This window comes from Nyctereutes procyonoides, unplaced genomic scaffold (assembly GCF_905146905.1).
Source record: "Nyctereutes procyonoides isolate TBG_1078 unplaced genomic scaffold, NYPRO_anot_genome, whole genome shotgun sequence".
Classification (NCBI taxonomy): Eukaryota; Metazoa; Chordata; class Mammalia; order Carnivora; family Canidae; genus Nyctereutes; species Nyctereutes procyonoides.
The window spans coordinates 55,091,090-55,115,887 of NW_026575051.1; the positions used below are offsets into that span (position 1 = coordinate 55,091,090).

The 24,798-nt window shown below is 37.2% G+C and overlaps 1 protein-coding gene across 1 annotated transcript in view; it reads left to right on the plus strand.

Moving 5' to 3' along the window:
* The window catches only part of FHL5 (four and a half LIM domains 5), a 44,961-nt gene extending 23,992 nt beyond the window's left edge, over positions 1–20,969 (plus strand). The window contains exons 2-6 of the mRNA XM_055330411.1: positions 7,203–7,373; positions 8,212–8,386; positions 9,339–9,508; positions 14,000–14,186; positions 18,706–20,969. Coding sequence (XP_055186386.1) covers positions 7,215–7,373; positions 8,212–8,386; positions 9,339–9,508; positions 14,000–14,186; positions 18,706–18,869 — 855 coding nt within the window. The 5' untranslated portion in view covers positions 7,203–7,214 and the 3' untranslated portion in view covers positions 18,870–20,969. The remainder of the gene's footprint in view (positions 1–7,202; positions 7,374–8,211; positions 8,387–9,338; positions 9,509–13,999; positions 14,187–18,705) is intronic.
* The last annotated feature ends 3,829 nt before the right edge of the window (positions 20,970–24,798 follow it).

Here is a 24,798-nt window from a genome sequence, read left to right on the forward strand (position 1 = left end):
TTTTTCACCTTCATTATCCAAAACCATTTTATCTGAGTATAGGCAGATAAGTCTAGAGTCTATAAGTGGGCTTCTAATTGCTTTCAGTAATTTTACCTATCTTCCCATTGCCTAGCTTCCATTTTTTCTATTGAGAAGTAGGTAGCTTCTTAATGTGTTGTTACAATGAAAGTAATATTTTTAATCCTATATTTTAGATATTATTTGCCTTTGGTTTGTAGTTTTACTCTGAGATGCCTCAGTGTGTGTGTTTTTAGTCTAGTTGAGGTTTGTAGTTTTTGCTCTGTTTTGTTTTTTAAATTTGTAACATGAGGGCAGCCCAGGTGGCTCAATGGTTTAGTGCCGCCTTCGGCTCAGGGCCTGATCCTAGAGTCCCAGGATCGAGTCCCACATTGGGCTCCCAGCATGGAGCCTGCTTCTCCCTCTGCCTGTGTCTCTGCCTCTGAGTGTGTGTGTGTGTGTGTGTGTGTGTGTCTCATGAATAAATAAATAAAATCTCTTTAAAAAATATTTGTAACATGATGTAATCTGTCAGTTTTGGAAGACTGGCCATTATTTCTTCAATAAGAATTCTCCTGGGGCACCTGGGTGGTTCAGTTAGTTAAGTGTCCAATTCCTGATTTAGCTCAGGTCATGATCTCAGGGTCCTGGGATTGAGCCCCATGTCAGACTCTGCTCTGGTCAAGGACCTTGCTTGGGATTCTCTCCCCCTCTTCCCCTCCCCCCACCCTCATCAGTGGTTATTTTCTTTTCTATAGAAAAAAAAAAGTTCAACTCTAGCTTTAAACTTAAACCATTGATGATTTTTGCCCACTCTACCTTTACAATTTGTCCTTCAATATCTGGCTCTTGTGCCCTGCAAGCCATTTTGAATAAATTACTTGCCACTTCCCGAGCCTGCCTCACCTATTAGAGGATAGAGTAGGAATGTCTACCCTAATTCTGTTGCTCTATCTTAAATGTCCTTCCCCACATCTCCAGGGAAAGACAGGTTTGCACAGGCTAAGATTCTACACTTTAGTTCCTGACAAGCGTAGATTTGAATTCTAGGTCTCCCATTTTTACCAGCTAGGTGCTCTTGGCCTCACTAACCTTTGGTTTCTTCATTAAGGGGATAATGTTATTCATGGGGATAATAAAAATAGACCCCTTCCTAGAGAGTCAAGTGAGAACTAAAGGAGATGATCCACATAAAGTGGTTAATACAATACTTGGCACTCAGGAAACAGGAACACTAGATACAAAATATGGTAGTATTTTTATTATGAAATACCAAGGGTGGGAGAGGCTGCTCGTTGCCCACCTCTACCTCCATTCTGCTCTGTAATCCAGAGGTCAGCTGCAGCTGCTGCTGATACCATTACAACTGTCTCTCACAGCCAAAATTCTAGTCACTGAACCCTGGACAACCTGAGTCCAGGCATTTCAAAATAGTAGAAGCCACTCACATATCTGACACAGTCTGCCAGCATCAACAGCAACAGGCACATATCCTCCATTTCCCTCCCATCTTCCAGTTTACACACATGGTTTGAGTTAGCAGAGCCAAATTTGCCTCCTGAACACTAGCTGAAGAAGAGCCAGGAAATATTTTTAGCTTCCCAGTCTCTCCAGTGAGGAGGGTAAAGCCAAGGTTGAAAGAGCCAACCCATAATATCTATTGCATGATTCATTCAACTCCACCTTCTCCAAGTTGTTCTTGGATTTTTCCTAGATAAAAGTAATAATTCTTCTGCCTCCTCTAAATTGGTGGTTTTCACCACCATTGGACAAATCTTACTGGGCATTAGAACCACCTGGGAACTGAAAAATACTTTTCTCATTCTTCACCTCCCGAAATCCTCATTTGATCGGTTTGGGGTAGGGGTGCACATTGGACATTTTTAAAAAAGATTTTATTTATTTATTCATGAGAGACACAGAGAGAGAGGGGGGCAGAGACTCAGGCAGAGGGAGAAGCAGGCTCCATGCAGGGAGCCTGACATGGGACTCGATCCCGGGTCTCCAGGATCACGCCCTGGGCTGAAGGCAGCACTAAACCGCTGAGCCACCCAGACTGCCTGCACTTTGGAAATTTTTAAACTCTAATGTGCACTCTGTGTTTAGAACCACTGCTCTAAATTCTTACAATCTTTCATTTCCCCTCATCACTTCCTAATTTTTGCTTAGTTATAGATTATAAGTTCTCTGAGGATAGGATTGGAATCAACTCTATTTTATGTCCTTCACAACTTCTGGCAGATTACTTTGCAAATAAAAAAAAATACTTATATGTTTATTGACTGCATGAATAAATGAATGATGTATGATACCTTGCAAACAAAAGCATATTAAAGATACCGGGCATCAAGTCTCTGTGCCTCTCCTGTTTGACATTCTCTCAAGTACATGTCTTGTGAATCTATTAATTCTGCTCAGCATAGTAAAAATATAAGTGGATATATTCCTCATAGCATTAGCCTTCTAATCAATAATTCACCATAAAATATAATGATGCAAAATTATTCCTGGTTTAAAAAATAACATCTAAGAAACAGCATTCTCAGCTATGGAAAAACTATTGCCAACGAACTATATCCTTTTAGGTAGAAATCTAAAATAAAGTAGGGAACTGGAAAGTGAAAGCCAAGTCCAGTCATGACATTGGATTTCTGAGGTATTTAGTTAGTTTTAAATATGTCAGCTCTTTGATATATATATCTCTAAAGCAGTCTTCTAAAATGCAATGATCAAAATTCTGTACTTAACCTGTTGTATAATTACAGAACGATTTTACAAGAAGTTTGACTAGAATCTAGTTAATTGATATCTATAATCCCTTTGAAATAAGTTTGACAAAAATGTCTACTTGATATTGATATTATTAGCATTTCTGAGTTCATACCTAAAAAAGTTAAATGCTCTCCAACTGGGTTACATTGTTAATATTAAGATTTCTTTTTTTTTTAGATTTTATTTATTTATTCATAGACACACACAGAGAGAGGCAGAGACACAGAGACACAGGCAGAGAGAGAAGCAGGCTCCACGCAGGGAGCCCGATGTGGGACTCGATCTCGAGTCTCCAGGATCACACCCCAGGCTGCAGGCGGCGCCAAACCGCTGCGCCACCGGGGCTGCCCAATATTAAGATTTCTTATGGTTCATAATGATAGATCAGCTTTGCTCAAGGATTTTAAATCTTTGAAAGAAAAATTTTCCCAGTATCTTTGCCAAATTAACCCTGAGAGGCAGGCTCCTGAGACAAGAATCACATGGTCCTCATCCTCTTTCTTACAGCTTTACCTGTTAGGGAATGACTAAAAGCAAGCCATTTGGTCTGCTCTAGGACACAAGCTATTCCCAGTGTATTTAAAAATATTAATGTCAGGGATAAATAAAAGGAAAAAGGACAGAATGATGTTTAGAAAAGAATAAGGATTTGTGTGGAATCAGAAAAGACCCCGAATAGCCAGGGGAATTTTCAAAAATAAAACCATAGCTGGGGGCATCACAATGCCAGATTTCAGGTTGTACTACAAAGCTGTGGTCATCAAGACAGTGTGGTACTGGCACAAAAACAGACACATAGATCAATGGAACAGAATAGAGAATCCAGAAGTGGACCTTCAACTTTATGGTCAACTAATATTCGACAAAGCAGGAAAGACGATCCACTGGAAGAAAGACAGTCTCTTCAATAAATGGTGCTGGGAAAACTGGACATCCACATGCAGAAGAATGAAACTGGACCATTCTCTTGCACCGTACACAAAGATAAACTCAAAATGGATGAAAGATCTTAATGTGAGACAAGTTTCCATCAAAATCCTAGAGGAGAACACAGGCAATACCCTTTTTGAACTCAGCCACAGTAACTTCTTGCAAGATACATCCACGAAGGCAAAAGAAACAAAAGCAAAAATGAACTATTGGGACTTCATCAAGATAAGAAGCTTTTGCACAGCAAAGGATACAGTCAACAAAACTAAAAGACAACCTACAGAATGGGAGAAGATATTTGCAAATGACCTATCAGATAAAGGGCTAGTTTCCAAGATCTATAAAGAACTTATTAAACTCAACACCAAAGAAACAAACAATCCAATCATGAAATGGGCAAAAGACATGAACAAAAATCTCACAGAGGAAGACATAGACATGGCCAACATGCACATGAGAAAATGCTCTGCATCACTTGCCATCAGGGAAATACAAATAACCACAATGAGATACCACCTCACACCAGTGAGAATGGGGAAAATTAACAAGGCAGGAAACAACAAATGTTGGAGAGGATGCAGAAAAAAGGGAACCCTCTTACACTGTTGGTGGGAATGTGAACTGGGGCAGCCACTCTGGAAAACTGTGTGGAGGTTCCTCAAAGAGTTAAAAATAGACCTGCCCTACGACCCAGCAATTGCACTGCTGGGGATTTACCCCAAATATACAAATGCAATGAAACGCCGGGACACCTGCACCCCGATGTTTCTAGCAGCCATGTCCACAATAGCCAAACTGTGGAAGGAGCCTCGGTGTCCATCAAAAGATGAATGGATAAAGAAGATGTGGTTTATGTATACAATGGAATATTACTCAGCCATTAGAAATGACAAATACCCACCATTTGCTTCAACGTGGATGGAACTGGAGGGTATTATGCTGAGTGAAGTAAGTCAATCAGAGAAGGACAAACATTATATGTTCTCATTCATTTGGGGAATATAAATAATAGTGAAAGGGAATATAGGGGAAGGGAGAAGAAATGTGTGGGAAATATCAGAAAGGGACACAGAACATGAGAGACTCCTAACTCTGGGAAACGAACTAGGGGTGGTGGAAGGGGAGGAGGACGGGGGTGGGGGTGAATGGGTGATGGGCACTGAGGGGGGCACCTGACAGGATGAGCACTGGGTGTTATTCTGTATGTTGGTAAATTGAACACCAATAAAAAATAAATTTATTAAAAAAAAGAATAAGGTTAGGTAAAAAATGATCTGATTAGAGAAATTCTTTTGTTTCTCCTGCCTGCCCCTACCTTAATTAGAACTGCTTGTGTTAAAAGTCCAAATAATAAATAAATAAATAAATAAATAAATAAATAAATAAATAAATAAATATTTAGACAAGTATTTCTATTTATTGATATATATTTTGGTATCAATAGTTATATATTTATAAGATAAATATTTATTCAGATATTCAGATTTTAGATATTTAGATTCCTGACCTGACCACCAAAGGAGATATAGGTATTGTAATGTTGTATTTAAAGTGCTGAAATACTACCAGTTTTGTAATCTCTTCAATTGCATCTTCATTTTATAGGTTACTAAAAGCCTCACAAAATGGAAGTAGGATGCTATTATATACATCTAACACCAAAGAAGTTCTAATAATGAAAATGGCATTTTCTATACTAAGTGATGAAAGTTAAAGGTGTATGTACCTTATTTCACTATTAAGAGACAAATGCATGATCACTGTAAATGTAAACAAAACTCACATTTTAAAATCTTCCAAGGGAAACAGATCTATTTTCCTCCTGTTTCCAAGCCCTCAATAACTCTTTGATTGTGCTTGTATTCACTTGAAAGGGACATTTCTGTGGAATTAATCAAATAGGGAATTCAATGTTCCTTGCAGATAATTTTGGCATGTTCCATTGGGAACTTTCTACTATGAATTTTCATCTTTCCTGGGAAAAAACCCCACATGTTCCAAATCTCCAGGCTTTTCTCTGTTAGTGAAGAACAATATAGCAAAACTGCTACATACAGAATTAATGACAATATATAGTCAGCAAGACAGTCTGCTGGAAACATCATTAAAATAGGGATCCCTGGGTGGTTCAGTGGTTCAGCACCGCCTTCAGCCCAGGGTGTGATACTGGAGTCCCGAGATGGAGTCCCACATTGGGCTCCCTGCGTGGAGCCTGCTTCTCCCTCTGCCTATGTCTCTGCCTCTTTCTCTCTGTGTCTCTCATGAATAAATAAATAAATAAATCTTTAAAAAAATAAAGGAAGACAAAAATGTATGGGAATACAATTTGAATGTACTAAATAAAAACTAGCATTAAAAATGCTGTAAAAAGCATTACAATAACTACTTGATTTTTTGATTTTGATAAAATTAAAAAAAAATCCTGAGGTAAAGAATTAGAAAATATTCATAGTTCCTGATATATCCCAGTAAACCCAGAGATAACAAATCTCATTTTCCAAGAAAATAAGTGACAGTGCTTTTGATGACAATGAAAAACTCAACGTTCAATGCCTAATTAAACCTTTTAAAATCCATATGTTCTGTTTTTTAATGGTTTTCTTATCTTTGCCTTGGCTTTCTGTTTCTTATCAGCTTTTCATTCAGCAGGATACTCCTGCTATTAACCATACTATATACATTTTAGTTTAATCCCAAAGCCCAAAGCAGCACAGAGCTCTTTTCTACCACTGATGGTTTCCACGCACTTCCATATCTGGGCAATTGCTCAACAGCAACGTGGACTAAATCCTACCTGCTAAGGAGTTTTATTTGGCCAGTTTAGTGTGGGCCATCTAAATGGAGATGCCCAGGAGGCAAGGATAGCTTTAGCCACAGATTTGGGAGTCCACAGCATATTTGGGGAGATTGAAGCCACAAGTAAAGACAATGTCCCAAAAGAGAGTATATACTACAGGAAGATCTTGGGACTAATGGGCCAAACCCTCATTAGATGCCCAGTAAAGATCTGAGAAATAAAAGAATAGCCTAAAAGATTACAATGTACTTGATTATTAACTTCCACCTCAGACTGCTGTGATTTCCAAGGAACTCTGCCTCCAGAACTCTCCAGCAAGTTAGTAAGTGATGACAGTTAGTGAAAGACCTATCAACAGTTCATATTTATATCCTTGAGGTGAAACCATCCTCTTTCAACACATACCACATCTTCATTGAAGTTCACATCAGTGAATGATGAATACAAGATGTTTTTCACAATCTGGCTGCTGGCTTAATGTATTTTGTTAGCAAAACACACAGGAACTGCCAAAATGGGAGAATAGCCTTTCCTAAATCACCCTGAATGTCACCATGACTACAGCATATTTTCCTAATTTGGTGGTTTTTTTTTTTTTTTTTTTTGCTTAAGATATAAATTCATTCAAGTGCTTGACTCCTTCATAATTTATCTTACAAAAAAAATTTGCTTTCATGTACATGAATCATTTTCTTATTCACAGGACTGAACCACAATGACAACTGCTCGATTTGATTGTCAGTACTGCACAGCATCACTTCTTGGGAAGAAGTATGTACTAAAGAATGACAATCTATATTGTGTTTCATGTTACGATCGTATCTTTTCTAACTATTGTGAGGAGTGCAAAGAACCAATCGAGTCAGATTCCAAGGTAGGTCTTTCTTCAATTTACTGCATGCAAACAGACAAATGCTTTGGAATGCCTCATTTTCTTCAATATTGACTGTTAATACTGAATTGCTCTCCTACTAGATATAAGCATCTTTCAGTTACCATTTGTATCCAGGTACTGTGTTTAGCACTCCAAAATATAACAAATACTTTAATCCTCACAATGATTTTTTAAGATGCTAAAGATTAAAGAGGTTACATTATTTGCCCAAAGTCACACAGCTAAAATGTTGGCTTATCTCTGGAATGACATGAGCATGTATATGTATAAATGTAAATGTATAAATAATTGGAAGGGTAGAGATTCAAAAGCCTATATTTTCTGGCTTCAGATTAGGCTCATCTCCACTAAGTGCACTGTGCCTTCATCCAGCCCATTCCTCCCACAATGCACATAACTGTACTTTTTTCTTTTTCTTTTTTGTCTTTGTCTTGTTGTGTTGAGATTTTGTGTAATCTTAAACAAGGATAGGATATTACAACCTAAAAATAAAAATCACTCCCATGGGAAAAAAAACCCCTCTTATAGTTTATAAGAGGAAGCAAGAAGTAATTTGAAGAAACAGGAAAGAGTTTATTTTTCATCTGTCTTTAGTGGCCAACTAAGGAGGCCCCAAGGCTCTAGCTCTTAACTGCCCCAGAGAGTATCCTCTCCATGGGTAATAGTATCAATGACAACTTTCCCTCAAGCTACTAACACACACACACACACACACACACTACTGACACCAGAGTCCAAGGAGTGTTCAGTTTTGTTTGATAAAATGGCCTATTTTGTCACTAGCACATTTAATTAACTCATATTTTCTGTCTCAAAGGATCTTTGTTACAAAGGCCGACACTGGCATGAAGGATGCTTCAACTGCGCCAAATGCAATCACTCTTTGGTGGAAAAGCCTTTTGCTGCCAAGGATGAGCGCCTGCTGTGCTCGGAGTGCTATTCTAATGAGTGCTCCTCCAAGTGCTTCCACTGCAAGAAGACCATCATGCCTGGTAAGATCCCAAGGGAGTTCCAGTCTCTAACTGAAACTGCAACACTTTGAATTACACCAAAGCACAGGAAGAGTATAGTAGCTAGGAAAACCCTACTTCCGAGAAAGACATCTGTCTTGCTATCTCTTTATTTCATTTTGTGTATTTTAGAAATAAAAGGATTATTCTTTCTGGGTAATTATTCTGTATAGGTAAATTACAGTGTTCTATGTATTTTCATGAAGTCAATTTATAGAGACATTTTCAACCACAATCTGAGCCATAGAATAAATATAAAATCTAAACCAATAATACTAACACTGCATTAAACACCCTGTCCTAGGCATAAACAATGGCATCAGGAAGCATAATCCATCATAGGAGAATGGGGCCAACCATCATTTTGTAACAGCACAAAAAATGATTTGAGGGCCCCTCATCTTTATTCCTTTTAGGCAAGACAAGGATTCATGTATATCATTATACTTCCAGGCAAGCACTTTCTCTATTTTGATTCTCTTCTAAATCCCTATGGACAGCAGCATAAAACACGATTCTCTCTCATTTTCTTATTAAGAATTCAAAGGGTTTCTAGAAGGCCATAACTACACAACATCAATCTCAAGAGTTTATGCCTCAGGCAGTCCTAATATCCCAGTACTGATAATTATGGCCCAATCTATCTAAACCACACACAGCCCTTCAGAGTCTCCACTAGTTGTACTTTCAAATCTCAAATTGTAGCTTACACAGCACAGTTTTCAGTAAAAGAGCGATTCACCATCATCATGGCTTTCTTTTTTTCAGATAAATGTCTTAGAAGCCAACAAAACACTATTTTTCTGTAAAGGCAATTAAGTTTATCATCTTAATGTTAAAAATATATTTTTTAAGTAATTTGACACATCTTTACTTAAAATAAGTAAAATGATACTTCATTTGTACTAACAGGTTCTTATCTGGGGGGGGACAGGTTCCCGCAAAATGGAATTTAAGGGAAACTACTGGCATGAAACCTGCTTTGTGTGTGAGCATTGCCGACAGCCAATAGGAACTAAACCTTTGATTTCGAAAGAGAGTGGCAATTATTGTGTGCCATGTTTTGAGAAGGAGTTTGCGCACTACTGCAGCTTTTGTAAGAAGGTAATTATCTAAAAAGGATAAAGCTTGTGGAACCTTCCAGACCATTGCTTTTTAACTTCACTATATACTCAGAATGAACTAATACCATCATGTCATGTCTGTCTTTAGACATTCATGTTAGTTTTGAGTTCCAACATGTCTAGAAGCACACTACATGTCACAATGAAGATGGTCACCTATTGTTATCATCATAAAACTCCACCCGGAACATGAATGTAATATTCCAAAAGCTCAAGATATTCCAGTTGTGGTCACTGCTATTACATAAGATTTCATGTATTCTGGCAAAGGGTACATATCTCTTGGTGAATACAAGATATTTCTTAGAAAAGAGTTTTTGATCCATTTAGTTTCAGAGAAATATTAATTTGTCTCACAGAGTCACTAAGGGAGCCAATTCTAACAGGATATTTAACTTCTCACATTATATCCCAGCAGCACAAATGTCTTCTTGGCTTGAAGCTTTTACATTTCTAAAGAGTAAATAGGTAGATCAAGAGAGTGGCAAGATCATTAGGGAAATTCATTAGAAAGAGAACTAAGGGCAGCAGGTGGTTTGGTTCCAGTTCCAAAGCATCATTTAGGACCTTTTGACTTGGATACCCATTCAAAACATATCTTCCAATAAGAAAAACATCATGCTTTCAAGTAAACTTTGTCCAATTCTTTTTTAGCCTTTAAGCTTTTATGTGAAAAAGTCCCTCATCTCTATAACCTTGATAAAAACCTGTCTGTATTTCATAAAATATATATTGATGTGCTTGAAAAAAATCCTTGACCCATGAGGCATCATACAGTTTAAAATAACACTATAAATTGTGATGGGAAAGCAGTCGTGTCTAAACATTTTTGATCTATGGGCTGCCTTGGCAGATCTCAAGACCATTTGTATAATTGCATCTGGACAGCTAGACATCTCGCTCCCACTTTCTATGGGAGTGCATGTGCACAGCAATTTTCTACTTGTATTGAAAATACTAGGACTGCATTTGCAGAGGCATCAATAAAACTCCAGTCATAATGATTAGATCATACTATAATGATGGCTGAAATTACAATTGATAGTAACCATCAATTGATGGTTTTATTTTATTTTATTGATATAAAACCATCTTATACCCAGAGACTTCCATTATTCAACCAGAAACACTGACTTAGGAAATGAATTCAAGCAACCCTCAGATCCTATGACCCTGCAATATATGAAACTCAAAAAAAGGGACACCTGGGTGTCTCAGTGATTGAGTGTCTGCCTTCCACTCAGGGCATGATCCTGAGATCCTGGGATCGAGTTCCACATTAGGCTCCCTGCAGGTAGCCTGCTTCTCCCTTCGCCTATGTCTCTCCCTTTCTCTGTGTGTCTCTCATGAATAAATAAATAAAATATCTTTTAAAAAGAAACTCAGAAGAATTGCCAGCATTAATGACATGTGATTGATTTTTTTGAGAAAGAGAGAGAAAGCACACACGGGGGTGGGGGGTGGGGGGATGGTGGTGGGGAGAGGTAGAGGGAAAGAGACAATCTTAAGCAGGCTCCACACCCAACATGGAGCTATATCACAGGGGGTTCAATCCCACAATCCTGAGAACATGACCTGAGCTGAAATCAAGAGTCAGATGCTCAACTGACTGAGCCACCCATGCATGATGACATACATTTTAGAAACAGATGCTGGAAATAAAGTGGTAGATTTATCTCACTGTTTTGTGGGACAACCAAGTTGGCCATGTTCAGATTGTGTCTCTTAAAGATAAGGTAAAATATTAACAAGACATTGGAATTATTTTACAATCATTTATTGGGCATACAATATAAAGTTTCTGTCAATGCTATAAAGATTTGAGAAGGGGAATTTCTCTAGTACATCCATGCTAAGCACTATTTGAAGCCAAAGCACTGGCATTTCCCAAGTTATAGGACCCTGTCCTATATTTAGGATGATTTGTAGTCATCAAAACTTTGTGAAATATTTATATTGGGTAGTAGACAGATCACAACATGCCAGATTATTTTCTATTTAATTTTTAAAACCACAAGTCATTTAAGGAAAGCTGGATATAAATGTTCTGATCCAAATGATCCAAGACGAAGAAAAACAATGTTTCGACTCAAACCAAAGACCAAATAAAACAAACAAAATAGGCAAAAAAAAAAAAAAATTGGACAACCAGACCCTTAGAACTTTTTTCAAACATTTTTATTTTGTGAAACTATAACTTCTTTTCTAGGATGCCTGGGTGGCTCAGCTAGTTAAAGGTCCAACTCTTGATTCTGACTCAGGTCATGATCTCAGGGCCCTGAGATCAAACCCCACATTGTGCTCCAGGGCATGGAGCCTGCTTGGGATTCTCTCCCCCTCCCTCTTGCCACCCTCCCAAATAAATAAATAAATAAATAAATAAATAAATAAATAAATAAATATCAACCAATAAATAAAACCTACTTTCTACCAAAAACAAGTATTCCCAAACTACAAGTGCTCTGAAGTCCACCTCCTCGAAGTTCAAATAGAGTGTTCTCTGATTCATCAGCTATGGTCTACTAAGCACAAAACCAATACTGCCTCCACTTTGCCATAGAAGAAACTTGATCCAAATCCTGGAATCAACCAATGGCAAAAACCATGTCTAGATATTTGACTTCATCCTAGCCTGCGTGCCTCTTCAGAAGGAACATAATCATAAGCAAACTATTTTTAATGTTCCAGAGTTTTTTTTCTCCCTAATTAAACAGTCTTTGGTATATATATCAAGTTTTATTTTGCTGTGAATACATTTTTCAAGTTTGGAATCTTTTAAGCATTGCCTGCTAATAATTTGACCAAACAAATCAAAGGAATCTGGAATTCTGCTGTGCCTGCAGTGAGGCATTTGAAATCAGTAGGGGGTATTTTAAATTGCTTTAGTTCACATACACCATTATGGTTCCCATTTACTTATTTAGAATAGTATACATTTTTTTCCTTTAGGAAAAATAACTTTTCTATCAAATATCTTTAATTTTTAAGATATTTGTTGTAAGATTCAAAAATATCTTTAGAATAATCTCTTCAAAAGCATGTATCATAGACAACATTTTTTTTAACTCTTCAGCAATAAGATGGCTTAGAAAAGGCTCTACATTTTCTATATCCAGTTAATACAGAGATTACAGGAATCACCTCAGGTAGTATATCAACACATTCCAGATGACACAGCTACTCCAGGAGCTCAACAGCCATGGGTTCGAAAGATACTATGATTTAAGAATGGCTACCCAAGAATAGGTGTCCAATATTTATTCCTCTGATTATTTTTTAAGATTTTTAATTAATTTATTCATGAGAGACACATAGAGAGAGAGGCAGAGACATAGGCAGAGGGAGAAGCAGGGCTCTCCATGAGGATCCTGATGCAGGACTCAATCCCAGGATCACGACCTGAGCCAAAGGCAGATGCTCAACCACTGAGCCACCCAGGCATCCTTTACCCTCTGATTCTAAATAAAGATGCATCAGCTTTTTTAAAAAGTACAACCCATGGATTAAACTGGTTTAGAAAAAAAAAATATGTAATGGAGGAATAATAAGCATCTCTGACAAAACCCCAGCATATCACACATTAACCATTAAGGTTCAACATGCAAGCTGTGCTTATTGCTTAGTTCTAAAGCTGAAAACTCACACAGTTGCCAGGGCACCCCATTTGTGCTAGACACAATACTGGAATTGCTCTACCGACGTTTCTCTTCTTGATGTTTGTTCATTCAACAAGGACTTAGCAGCTGTTTGTTAGTGAAAAGTAACTGCGCCTCAGTATTATAGTTTTCCTGGCTAAGCACACAGGCTACGGAGTCAGACTGTGTAGGTTTGCATGCTCGTTCTGTGTCACCTGGCAAGTGACCTGACCACTCTAACACTTGGTTCTGCATCTCTTTAAGGGGAAAAGATAATCGTCCTGGCTGTGTCAGATGTTAAGAACAAAACAAGAGGTCATCCCTTTTAGCACAGCGCTGAGGACTGAAAGCTCACTTCAGAAATATTAGTCATTATTGGTGGATGTTGGTGCTTACCAATTCCATTCAGGCCTGCTATGGCTGGAATACAGCTTTCAGGGGAAAGTGGTTTTTTTCAGCATGTCTGAACGTTAGACATGGAAATAAGAACCTGATATAGAAAAGATCTTAGTGCTCATGGCAGATCTTTGAAGCCCAAGAAGAAAGTTAGAGAAAGAGGAGAAAAGGAATCAAGGGTCAGCTTCTTTTTCATTTTCCTGAGTCCATTATGGCCCTGATCTTTTCTATTTCACTGTAGGAAAAAAATTAGGATATTTCTTGCTAGTTCCCTTTAATCCCTATAGCCTTTTGCTTCTCATATTGATTCCAAAAACTCACAGGGAAAGGAGATCCTGACACAAGGATGTCCAAAGTACCACTTGTGGACACAGAAGAGGATCACGACAGGTTTGAATCGCAATAGTCATGGTCACTGCCTTTTTGTGATCTTTTGGCAGGTGATAACTTCAGGTGGGATAACGTTTCGTGACCAGCCATGGCATAAAGAGTGTTTTCTGTGCAGTGGCTGTAGGAAAGAGCTGTGTGAAGAGGAGTTTATGTCCAGAGATGATTATCCATTCTGTTTGGACTGCTACAACCACCTTTATGCCAAAAAGTGTGCAGCCTGCACCAAACCCATCACTGGTGAGTTCTTTAGTTTAATATGGTCCTATGACGGGACAGTTATGGCATGTAGATGCTATATAGTTAATTTGGGAAGGAAAGTAAAAAAAAAAAGATAATATTTTGAGATCCTCGCACAAGAGGACCCACACATGAATATAAATATTAGACCCCTCAAGGAGAGCATAATTAGGAGAGCCATGTTCTGTAGAGGGTAAATAATACTAAATCTAACAGTAATGACTTAAGTAAAGTAGTATTTCAGAGAAAGAGAATAGGATGAGCTGAGAGATCAGAGAAGAACTTCACGAAGAGGCCCGACATTTAAAGATTTAAGTGAGAGAAAAGTACCTATAAATAAAAATCCTGCTTAATTCCAAACAAGGGCAAAGGGCCCTAAAATAGAAAAGGTTTCAGTTAAATGCAAATATTGTACAAAAATCTGAAGCTATAATAATTAGGCTAGCCGAGGTCAGGAATTAATTAGACTTAATTTTAAGATGCTTCCAACAAGTGTGTCATTCTCTTTTCTCTCTATCCACTTGCAATACATTTTAATTATGAATAGATGAAATAAAACAAGATAGCATTCTGCTGAAGGAACAAAATACATGTGACGTGATTTGAAAATATCACAAATGGGTAAATTGATTCATGTTAAAAAGATTTTCAAGGTAAAATGATGCATTAAATTTTCCTCAGAGATACTTCCAAAGTGCTAATCCTATAGTTAAAAAAAAAAGTGAAGTTGGCATGACCTGAAAAACCCAGCAGCTATTCTTTTAGGCAATTTATAGTCACCTACTTAATAATGCAGCAGAACTGTACTTCTATTCCCTATTCCTAGGATTCTTGAACCATATTTCATTTCTTATAGTTCAGTTTATGTAACACAGAATTAAAGATTATTTTATCCTTTTCCTCCTCCTCCATCTTCAAATATATCACAAAATAAAAGTTGAATCTTCTTACATCTTCAAAGAAAGAAAAGAGTTTCACTGCAAAGCCAGCTTAGCAGTTTTCCACTGATCTGCAAGGGGAGGGAGATTGTTACCCAAACAGACAAGGTCCCATTTGTCTGCACAGGACACCATGTTTTTCAGCATCTGACCTGGTCCAGGGCTACAGCTGGTGGGCAGGTGTGTTTTGTTTGGCCTGCATATGTTTGGAATAAACTAGTGTTATAACCCATCTCTGCAGCCAAAAGCAAATGAAGAGCCTGCCGGGGTGATCAGACTGTCCCCACGTTCCCCAGCTGGATTTCTGTCATTGGCTCAGCGGCTGCCCCAGTTCTCTGTACCCCACAGCTTGTCTCCATCCCTCATCTCTGTTACCTTCCCAGCCCTTGCACTGGATTCCGTTGGCAGTCCCATACTATCGGGCTCAAAAGCTTGGGCTCTTAACCACTCTACTCCCCTGCTTCTACACATCTGACAGCTCCTACGATCAAGAGAATAAACTGCTGTCTACCAGTTTTACTTAGAAAATGGGACTTCTAGAAATGTATCAGTACTGGGAGCTCAAAAAATCTCCTTGGTAAATCTGCAATTACAGCCCAAGGCATGCAGTTGGTTTATTCTAGAACATTTTTCTTGAACTAGCCAGAAAAGAAAAAAAAAAGTGCTTTCATGAAGAAATGAGAAAATTCAACAACTCAAAATGGGTTTAAAAACTTCCTGGGTACTCAGGGGACTAATACTGACCTGCAAAGAGCCCATGTGAGCCCTGGATTTGAGGAGTTTCAATTCTGATCCATCACAGATTCATGTATCTAAGGGACACTTTTCTGTTGGGTTGTTTCATGTCAATCACTGAGCCCAGCTCCTTTCAGGTTCAGACAGAAAAAAACTCATTGTCCTGCATGTAACATAAATATGATCAAGAACCACTGACTTGACCCAAAAATAATCCAAATACAGGATTATGTATTTAATTTAGAAAAATCAGTTTTTTAAATAATTATCATAACCTCTTGGCTCTGAGGAGAGACACCTAAGATTAAAATGGCTGCAAAAACTTCCAACTCACTTTGATGGGTTTTTTTCATTTGATTCTTTATATATATGCTTTGCAATAGTATTTCTTTAAAATCAAGCTCTTTGAATTAATGTACCATAGGGAATTCTTATGCTGCTATATGTTTATCTTTCGAAAGTTGCACATTCATGCAAACAATGTGTCACTTTAAAAACTATGTTAGGGTGTTTTCAAAATACTTTTTTATATTAACTAAATCTACCCATGAGTCTCAGGTTTGAATTTTTTAAATCCCATCAGAATAAATTTGATTCATTTGAACAAACTCAAGGTATAACAATTTTTTTCTCCTCTAAGATAGGATTAGCCTTTCAAACTTTCTGGGATAGATGAAGCAGCTTGACGTAGTGGGAAGTGCTCTAGACTCAGGAGTAAAGACCTTGGTCTCGCCTCTGTCCCAGATTACTGTGTGACCATGGGTGAAAAACTTACCACTGAGGTCCTCCTTTGCCTTACTTGCAAATGAGGAGTTGAACAGCTAACATCTTACTTAGCTCCTGCCATTTGTTTATTTTGCGTAAAAGAAATTTCAAATGTTCTTTCTTCAGAAAGGAATGCTAATTTTTCTGGTCATGGTCTTTACAAAAGATAAATTCAGACTGAACTTGGGAAAGTTAAGAGCATAGGTTTTGAAGCCAGATGGCCTAGGATTGAATCCCAGATCAGCCAGCTGGCTGATTTGGGCAAGTGATTGAATCTCTCTATTCATCAATTTTTGTCTGCAAAGTAGAGTTGATGATAATATCTACTCATGAAGGTGAGGTGAGAACTATGTAAAGCAGTACGTGGCTTAGAATAGTGACTGACTCCCTTTCAAATGCGCAACAAATGCTAGCTCTTATTCTACTAAATTCTCAGTGATAAATGAAGCCAAACAAAACAGGTGCCCAAGATGGGTTTCCCAGGGGACTTTCTTAATGCAAATGACCCTCATGACCTGAGGGAATAAATGTATCCAAAATTGAAATGATTTATAAACATCTCACATGTTGACTCTGTCTTTTTAAAATTCCTACTACCAGGTGCTTCTTTTTCTCTCTTCTTTGTAAAATTCTAGAAAATATTTTTATATTTACCACTTTTACAGGCATACTAATAAAATTAAGAAAAACTCATGAGCATCAAAATGCAAGAGGTGTAATAATTAGTTTTATGAACAGAGGTAATTCATGCATATATAGAACATGATTCTTGCAGTTGGCTTATTAATGTTTTGAATAACATTCAGGGAATTAACTGGTTCATTATTGATTTATTAGCAAGTAATGATGATAGCATCACAAATAAGCAAGCTATACATTTAATCAAAGGAAGTAAAGAAATTTGACGTACATTTATCTATAAACCAGTAAATTATATGTAAAGACAAATAACATTTATATGTAAAGACAAATAACATTTCTAGAATGGAAATAAATGTTCATTATCATATTTATGGAGAATTTATCGAAAATAATACTTATTCACCTTTTTTGCTTCCTCAAATGGAGTATTTGAGAATTATATGTGGTTTTGAGGAGTTGAAAAGGAGAAAAGGTGTAGGGATGGGATGCCTTGGGTCTTTATTTGCCAAGCTCTTTCTAAGTGATCATCATGCCACGAATTTCCCATGGTTTGCTCATTACTCACAGAGTAGGGCTAACATAGTTCAAGTCCTCAAAATCAATTTCTTAAACCATAGCCTGGATGCATATTAGGAATAGAGAAAGAGACTCTCACTGAAGACTCAAATTCTACTACCTTTCTTCAAAATGTTATGGCTCAAGTGAAGCCCAAGAGGAAGTGGTAGAGGCTGACAAGGCACTTGGCAGAGACTAGTTACTGGATAGCATGGCCTCAGTGGCCAGAATGATCAGATTCACAGGTCTTTGTTGCAAGTCTAGGCTGAGGTTGTCTTTGGGCAAGGTAATAAGGTCATCATGTTAGGCTAGCTACATAATGGTCAGAATGAAATTTTCTATTGGAGTGTTTGGAAATTGTGTCCCAAACCATAGTATGACCAGAGAACTTTATCTTAAGTAAAACTAAACAGAAATAGAGGAAAGAGAACTCAAAGTCATTAAAACATCAGACAGCAGGCTAAGAAGTATACATTTATTTTATTGTATCTTAATTTTGCTTGTAGGAAAACGGTTACAAAAAGAGAAAGAAGATATTCATACTTAGATATCCCTGACTGAAATCTATGCCCTCTGCCCACAGCATTATACTGTACTTCTTCATCTGCCTTAGGCAATTTTTATCTGTTTGTATATTTAGATTCTTACCTACTTTTGTAGGTTATGGAAAAATTTGGGAATCAGGCTGGATCTCATCGGAGGAACTTCCTCTGGTGACATTCCCAGTTGGACACAGGAACATGGGAGGCCACATTCCTTCTTAGGTTCCTTGCCTCTGTGTAGTCTTGCTCACTGCTGTTATCAACAGTTCCTAGAAGAGTACCTGATAGAATGCTTAATCTATTCATTTGGAAGAATATTCTTTGCCCCCAATTCCTTTACAGGTCTCAGAGGTGCCAAGTTTATCTGCTTTCAAGACCGCCAGTGGCACAGCGAATGCTTTAACTGTGGGAAGTGCTCAGTCTCCTTGGTGGGGGAAGGCTTCCTGACCCAGAACAAGGAAATCTTCTGCCGCAAGTGTGGTTCTGGATTGGACACCGACATCTAGAGGAAGACGATCTTTCCTCACCTGAAATCCACTCTGGTTTTGTTCTCACTAAATCCAGAACTTGCTTGAAGTAGTGTTTCTGAAATAAGTTTTAGCAAATACTAATGTAGAGTTTATAGCAGAAGGATTTTTGCACACATTCTGATTCAACTGTATCATAAGAGCTCAGAAAAAGCACAGTGTAAAAGAATTGAGTGTATCCTAACTCACAAGGCATCTCTCCTTGCAAAATACTGCACTCTGCTGTTAAAAACATAGGAAAATATCGCTTTAGTCTAATCAAACATATAACCTATACCTAGAAGTCATGGATGTTATTACCAAAGACTGATGTTTTTCAAAACTGCACAGAAGAAAAGGAAAGTAAGCGACTAAATGACAGTCACATGTGAAGCTAGTTTGCATTCCTAGCTAGGTAGTTATATATAATGAGATAGACTAGCTATTTGTGGTAGAAGAACAAAACTGGTCAGGGAAAACTGATTAGTAATCACCCTATTTGAGAATTCTATCATTTTATCATTCTTTTATTCACACATACTGCCTTTGGAGTTGCAAAAGAAACCTGCAATTTGCCCTCATCCGCACTGCTTCCACAGCTGGTTGGTTCCATGTTTAACAAATGGAAATGAGAATTTGGACATCATGGCTCTCATACTCTGCATGGGTATAAAGGGGTCCTCTCTATCTAGAGATAGTCAAAGCACAGGTTTCAACACATGTTGTATCAAGTGCATTTTCAAAGCGCTCAATGATTTTTCTAAATACTTACAGATTCCATGAAAGAGAAGTCTATTCTTTCAAATGAGCTAACCAGGATAATCATTGTCCCCAAAGGCAAACCTTTAAAGTAAATAGATCATTAAGTCATCACTTGTGGAAATGAGTTTTAGGGAAGGGATTGAGCGTTGGAACATGACTTTCATCCAGATATCTAAAAGCATAATAGAATGCATAATTAGCTCTGAGCTTCATGAATTTGCCTTCTAAAATTACATAGATGATTAATGGGAAGACATAAAAGTGGGCTTTCACAAACTAGTAATAATAAGAACTAAAAAAGAATAATTCACTGCTGATAATTCAGGACCTGCAAAGCAGTACAATAGAGCAATGTGGGCTATAGATGAGCCCTCCCCACTGTGTGTTCATACCTGTGCCATCCACTGCACCCCATGCCAACCATGTCCCAAGAGTTCCAATTGCCTCCATGGCCCAGAGGTACATTCCCAACCTTAAGCAGCCATTCTATAAATAATTCAGTGTTTATTGGTCACAAGAGAAGTAACAGCCTTAGTGAAAATTCTATCACCATATATGCATAGCTTTCTACCAGACGTCAACTGATGATGGCTATACCAAGCTGTTCCTGGGCAATATTTTCCACATAATGAAGGACAAATGGAAAGCAGTCTCTTTTCTCCATGGTCAATTGTCGTCCTTGTTATATAGTGTCACTTAGCTGGGGTAGAGGAAGGTCAGGAGAAGAAACCCACACAAACATAACATTTTCATAAGTGACTACTCTCAGATCACCACATAGCATTAAAGGTTCTGATTGAAATTTAATTATATGATGTAGCTGATTACAATAACTAAAATAGTATCACAGAAGATGCAATTAAAATTGTTACGGAAACAATTTTTGAAATAGTTCAAAATGCAAGGACGTTTGAGAATGTTAACAATTTAGAGCTGCTAATAAGAGGTCAGGCTACAAAGGCTCTTTGAAAGATAATTGTCTTTTTTTTTTTTCAGTAACAATACCAAGATAACTTCTCGCATTCACAGTATAAAAAGTAGGTAAAGCTATCAATATTTTTGCTGCATTGTTTGAAACTGCACATATAGAACTAAATACACCAACTGTTCCATGATCTAGAACATATATTTAGAAAACCAAGCCCTTCTAGGTCTGGATAAATATACAAAATGTAACATTGTCTCAGTTAACCAATTATAGAAAAACATGCAAAATATAATGTTTTCTGAAACAATTAGTACTGTGTAAGCATTTTCCCTCATGTGGGGAGTGAGTAGGCACATGATCAGGCTTGCATTCTATCTGTTTTGTTAAAATTCATAGAATCATTTCTGGGATAGAGATTCTGTTATGCTTTGATATGTATACTTAAGTATATATATTTTCACATGTAAATAATTCCATATTTAGAAAATAGTTTAGTTATCAGATATGTATTAAACATGTACTGTTCATAGAATTAGAATTCAGACTGTTGTGGTTCTGGGGTGGTGGGAGGGTAGATCAGGGTATGGAAATGCGACATTGCCAGATAGAAAGCTCTTCCGTATAGCTGATCAACAGTGTCACTGTGGACGTAAGATGCATACACAAAACAGTTAAGAAAGAAGATCTCATTAGACTGCCATACATACAAAGATGAAAGTAAAAATCTTACACTGTGTACTATAATTGGTTTTGGGTCAGTAAAGAGAAAAGCTCTCTGACCTATCCAAAGATGGACTAGACTGCCTCAGGAAGCAGTGGGCACCCAGTGATTCAGGGAGTGACATCTGCACAGGCAGAGAAGCAGTTAGAAGCCAATCCTGTGTGCAAATAACAACCAGATGGCTTGGAAGTATCAGAGAGACTGTGCCAAAGAGCAAGAAGAAATGAGATAGCTAAAAGAGAAAAAGGTCAGATGAAGACAGAATATTAACTCTTAGGATAAAAGCTTTATATTTGATACAACAGGCACTAGAAAGTTACTAACTGCTCTTAAGTAAAGGGGAAAAGCATGGTGACAGTGCTTGAGGAGCATTATGCTAATGATTCTGTATGGCCTAGAACTGAAAAGGGCAAGATTTCAAAGGCTACATCTCTTAACGCAGTAGCACATTTGGTGAGTGGCTACAGAAAAGAGAGAAGAAGCAATGGGTAATGCAAGCCAAGAGATGAGAATACACGTAACAAATCAATGTATTTTATGTTATCATGTTAGTATTAAATATGACAAAGAAAAATGTAGAAAAGAATTTCTGTTTCCATAATAACAGGTAGAGTGCCCAAGGCTTCAATTTTCCCTTAACAAGATCACAAACATGTTATATTAGAACAATCCAGGTTCATTGGTTAAGCCAAGTATGACAGGGTCCCATCATGGATTCAAAACTTACACAGTCACTATAACTATTTAAAAAATTGAGAAAAAAACAAGAAACATTAAGTTGTTCATCGGAATGAAAGATTGGCCAACCATTGTGAAAATGTATAACATTGTCACAAATGGTGTTGGTTAAAAATTGTTGTGAAATACAGAACCACAAATTAAAAATCAACCGAAAAACATATGTCTGATTTTAGTCATACCACTTTTAAATTTAAGGAGAAAGGTATTTTGTAATCTACTTGGGGTACTGATAATTTATATTTTAAATAAGAAAATGATTGTTATAGTATGTCTTAGATATATTTAACCGAGCACATAAATTATTCTCAAATACATTTATAGATAATATTAATGCAGTTTTTACTTATTTTACTAATTGTCACTTTCAGAAATTTCTTATGCTGAATTGATTTGCATATTACAAATTCCTCAAAATTTTTTTAGAGATTTATGGGGGATCAAGTCCCACTTTGGACTCCTCTCGAGGAGCCCGCTTCTCCCTCTGCCTATGTCTCTCCTCTCTCTCTGCCTCTCATGAATAAATAAATAAAGTCTTTAGAAAAATAGCATAACTGAATTCTGTCTGACTCAGATACTAGTGCCTCTCCTGTTAAACTAGGAAAAACACATCTGTGATCTTTCTTACAGTGACCAAATTTTTAAATATTCTAAACTGGGAATTATTTTATTTCTAATTATCATTCCTGTGATTCTAAAAATATTCTATTAGAAAAGGCCCACTTTAATTTGACTATCCTATTTTCACTGAGATAGTCTTTAGCTAATTTCTTATTATTTCCATATTGGAGGAATTGCTGGGATTCTTAGTGGTTTTAAATTTCATGGATACACAAAGGACACAAGAATACTGATTCAAAGAGATACATGCACCCCAATGTTTATAGCAGTATCATCTACAAAGCCAAACTATAAACTGATGAGTGGATAAAAAAGATATAGTTTATATACATGATGGAATACGACTTGGCCATAAAAAGAATGAAATCTTGCCATTTGCAAAAAGACATGGATGGAGCTAGAGAGAATAATGCTAATGCTAAGTGAAATAAGTCAGAGGAAGACAAACACCATATGATTTCACTTATGTAGAATTTAAGAAACAAAACAAATGAACATGGCGGGTGGGGGGAAGCAAACCAAGAAACACTCAACTACAGAGAACAAACTGAGGTTTACTGCAGGGGAGGTAGGCAGGGGGTTGGGTTAAATAGGTGATAGGGATTAAGGAGGCCATTTGTGATGAGCACTGGCTGTTGTATGTAAGTGATGAATCACTAAATCCTATACATGAAACTAAATTACATTGTATGTTAAGCAACTGGAATTTAAATAAAAATTTGGAGAAGAAAAAATAATAAAGCTCTTAGGTACAGAAAAGAGATTGGTGGTTGCCAGAGGTGGGGAGTGGGAGAGGGTAAAATTGGTGAATGGGGCTACAAGGTACAAACTTCCAGTTATAAAATAAATAAGTCGTGGGGATGTCATGTGTAGTATGGTGACTACCGTTAATAAAACTGCATTGCATATTTGAAAGTTGCCAAGAGTAGATCTTAAAAGTGTTATCACAAGAAAAATACTGTAACTAGTATGGTGACTTGTGGGTGATCATTTTGCAATATATATAAATACTGAATCATTATGCTATAAACCTGAAACTAATATGAGGTTATATGTCAATTATACCTCAAAAAAAGAACAAAGTGGTTTTAAGCTCTTATTTTATCTTAAGCAAACTGTGTGTCTGTAACACAAGTCTTAAGAAACTAGCTAATTCACACTATATGCATTAGTTAGGTTCTCTTCAGAGTTATGTTAAAGATTATGAGTTCATTTAATATCCAGATGTGTCCTACAAAGAAATATTTGGAAAAACATCTCTTACCAAACACTTGGTAAAATCACATGGCCTTAAAATATAATGAATTTAAACAGGCACTCAAAAAAACCCTATGCCTTGGAATTTCTTGGGTTTCTTCAACAAGAGTCAGAATATGACTAGAAATAATTGCTAGGATATTACTTTTATCCTGAACCTCTTCCCCGAGAAGCATCAGACATTTAGATCTTTATTATTCAACCAGAAACATTTTAAGAGTTACCTGGGAGTAACTATAAAGAAACGATTGGGAAATTTTAAGGAACCCTTTTGAGGGAGAGATAAAGAAGATCTATCAAAACTTGGGAAAAGATGTCATAAAATAGATTTGACCTTACAACTTCTCAGAAATTACTATGTCTGGATTTTTTATGCCAACATAACAAAGGGACACCAAGGAGCAAGGATCTTCACTTAAACCACCCAGAGAAAATAGAAATCCACTGAGACTTGGCTTCCTACATCATACTAAATATGCACCATCCAAAGAGAATTAGAGAAGTTCTTTTTCAGAATTCTGACCATTCTGGATTTTCCTGAATGACTAGCTTTAGGACCAGCTACCTTGTTGAACATGAAGGTGGGAGAGATATTTCTCAAACTGGGAACCAGAAAGGAGGGAAAAGAAACAAGAGATCCATGCTCAAGTTTGAGTCTATATAAAAGAAATAACAGCATTTATGTGTATCTGGAATGACTGGATTGTATATCTCTGCGGTTGAAAAGGAAACAGCTCACTGTGATAGAATTATGATCCATGTCACAGAGGAGCAGAGAGTATTTGGGTCAAATATTTTCCCACGAATGGTAATAAATTTATGGAGTGGATGTCCATAAAGGGTTCTCTGAACGAGAAACAGTAATGAGCTCAACAGACATCCATTCAATGACTCAAACGGTG